The sequence below is a fragment of the Miscanthus floridulus genome, chromosome 11 (assembly GCF_019320115.1).
Source record: "Miscanthus floridulus cultivar M001 chromosome 11, ASM1932011v1, whole genome shotgun sequence".
Taxonomy (NCBI): Eukaryota; Viridiplantae; Streptophyta; class Magnoliopsida; order Poales; family Poaceae; genus Miscanthus; species Miscanthus floridulus.
In genome coordinates this window covers 15,532,513-15,534,896 of record NC_089590.1, presented here as the reverse complement: position 1 = coordinate 15,534,896, position 2,384 = coordinate 15,532,513, and the positions used below count along the sequence as shown (strand labels likewise).

General features: G+C 43.0%; 1 protein-coding gene across 1 annotated transcript; it reads right to left on the bottom strand.

The window, feature by feature from the left end:
* Positions 1–247: 247 nt before the first annotated feature.
* Positions 248–1,597, bottom strand: LOC136491685 (uncharacterized). Its single transcript, XM_066487951.1, has 2 exons — positions 1,469–1,597; positions 248–868 (listed from the first exon to the last, which is right to left on the bottom strand). The coding sequence occupies exons 1-2, from the start codon at positions 1,595–1,597 to the stop codon at positions 248–250; spliced, it is 750 nt and encodes a 249-aa protein (XP_066344048.1).
* Positions 1,598–2,384: the final 787 nt, after the last annotated feature.

Below are 2,384 nucleotides of genomic sequence, written 5' to 3'. Positions count from 1 at the left end.
TGTATTTCCCAGTATTGGGTGAACTAATAATTTAATTATTTCTCAGTATAAGCACACGGTAATTACTTGGAAGGGCTAATGTAACGCTCAAGTATTATAGGAACCGATTTGGATTTTTGTAAGAGCATCTCCAAGAGTTTTCTATTTTTTCCTCCTAAAACTTATAGTTTTATAACTCCTAAAAAGACATTGGGAGGAAAAAAAAACCATTTCCAAGAGTTTCTAATAAATTGCTTCTAAAAAAAAATCAAAAGCTCGTGACCAGAAACCCTTTGCCATCGGGCATCACGACGACGAGCCCTTCTTCATCCCCGCCAGTCACGATGCTGCAGGACACGTACACGGGCTTGCTCCCCCAGAGCACAAACTCCTCCAGCCCGAGGTCCTGCCACTGCGCAACCTCCGGCTTGTTGCCGGAAGAGCCGCCGGGGACAGGCAGGCTATCCGCGGTGCACGTCTCCACGCTCATCCGTCTCGGGTTGTCCCCGACACCGTCTCTGGCGACGACGAGCAGCGAGAGCCGCGACACCTTGTTGGCTGCCGCGCCGAGCCTGTCGCTGGCCTCATCGACGCAGGCCCTAGCGAGCGCGCGGTGGTCGGGCGCCCCGGAGGCTCTGAAGAGCGCGGTCTCGGTGCCGCCGCCGGCGTCCGCGGCGAAGGCGTCGAGCGGGACGGACTTGATGCGGCGGGTCATGGTGTTGGGCCGCTGGAAGTAGCCCGTGTACTGCATCATCGGTATTGCGGCGACCTTGTTCCGCGCCTTCATCGCCGCGTGTGTGTGCGCCCACAACAGCAGGAACCGCGCCAGCGCCAGCGGGTCGCACAGCATCAGGGCGCAGCTCACGCCGACGGCGTATCCCCCGTCGCTCTGGATCCGCACGACTCAAGAGCCGCGTAAAGTTACGCGGATTTAGCTCTAAGAGGATAGATTAAGAACTATTGGAGAGAGATTTTTTCTGATTTTCCTAAAAACCAAGTATTAGGAAAGTAAATAGGAAACTCTTGGAGATGCTCTAACATGCTTACTTGCTAAAAAAATCGTCCACAGTGGCATAACCAATCTTCTCCGATAAAAACAATCATACACCGCACGCACAACTGTACAATTAGACTGGACTCCTCCACCGTAAAAACAGGAAAGTACCCAACCGAAGAAAACTCCGGCTAAAAAACTGCGTCTCGAGGAATCCAAGCCGGACTATCCAAGGCCAAAACAAATCCTGGTAAAAAAAAGGAAAAAAACGGCAGAGATCAAATACGCTAACTCTGGAAATTACTCGATGAACAAAATCAAGTATGCTCCTATTAGTTAAGATTAGATATTTCGGACTATTAAAAATAATAGAGATAAATTAGGAGTCTGCTAGGATTCTGTATTAGGCTTATGTATATAGGCCTTATATATATGTTGGTTCAATTAAAAAGTGAATTGTAAATCCAATTTCCCTTACCCTATCGACCCGTTTGCCTCGCTGGCTCCGCCGGCCACGACGTCAAAGCGCTTCTGAAATAAAATGGAGGCATCTATGTAAATCTTTTTGTAGCAGTCGTTATCAGTGATGGAAGCATGCGGCGTGCATGTGCTATGCGTCAGCATTACTGCCGAGATGAAGCAGGTGGCTAAGGTAAGTACAAGGAGTATTTAACTACGGGTGCTTGTCGTGATCGAATCTATCATAGTACATATTTGTAAAAAAAAAATAGAACCCTAGTGCAACGTACGGTCATTTATCTAGTATTTCACATATGACTCATTGCCTATGTTAACTATATATTTCAAAAATTTCACGGTTGAGATTTAGGAGCCCATGTTCTTTTTTATTATAGTTTTCTTCAAAGTAAACTAGTTTGAAATTTCAAGCAATATTTGGTATATTGAAGTTTATATAGGGATAGGTTATTATACTCCCTCCGTTATTTTTTTAAATGTCACGTTAGGTTTGTCCGAAGTCAAACATTGCTATCTTTGATCATTCATTTCAAAAAACTATTATAATTTTACAACCTATGAATTATATATTATGAAAGTATTTTTCATAGTGAATCTAAAAGAATAAATCCTATTATACCATGAACCTATATAATTTTTTTTTAAATAGATGTTCAAAGATATAAATATTTGAAAGACCTCTTATACTTTACACAACAAAACACTTTGATGATTCATTGTTCTTCTAAGAATAGCATTGAAAAACATAGATCATCCTCTCATGATGTTTATAACTATACCAAGTTCTTGGTGGTGCATAAAGCACAAGTGCAATTGTCAATGCACGATACAATTATTTCATTTATAATGTCCCTCTTCTACGGTGCCTTGTCTAGCCTCATGGGTTGAGAACATGCACGTGCTTTATATGTAATATATAATATTAAAACATAAC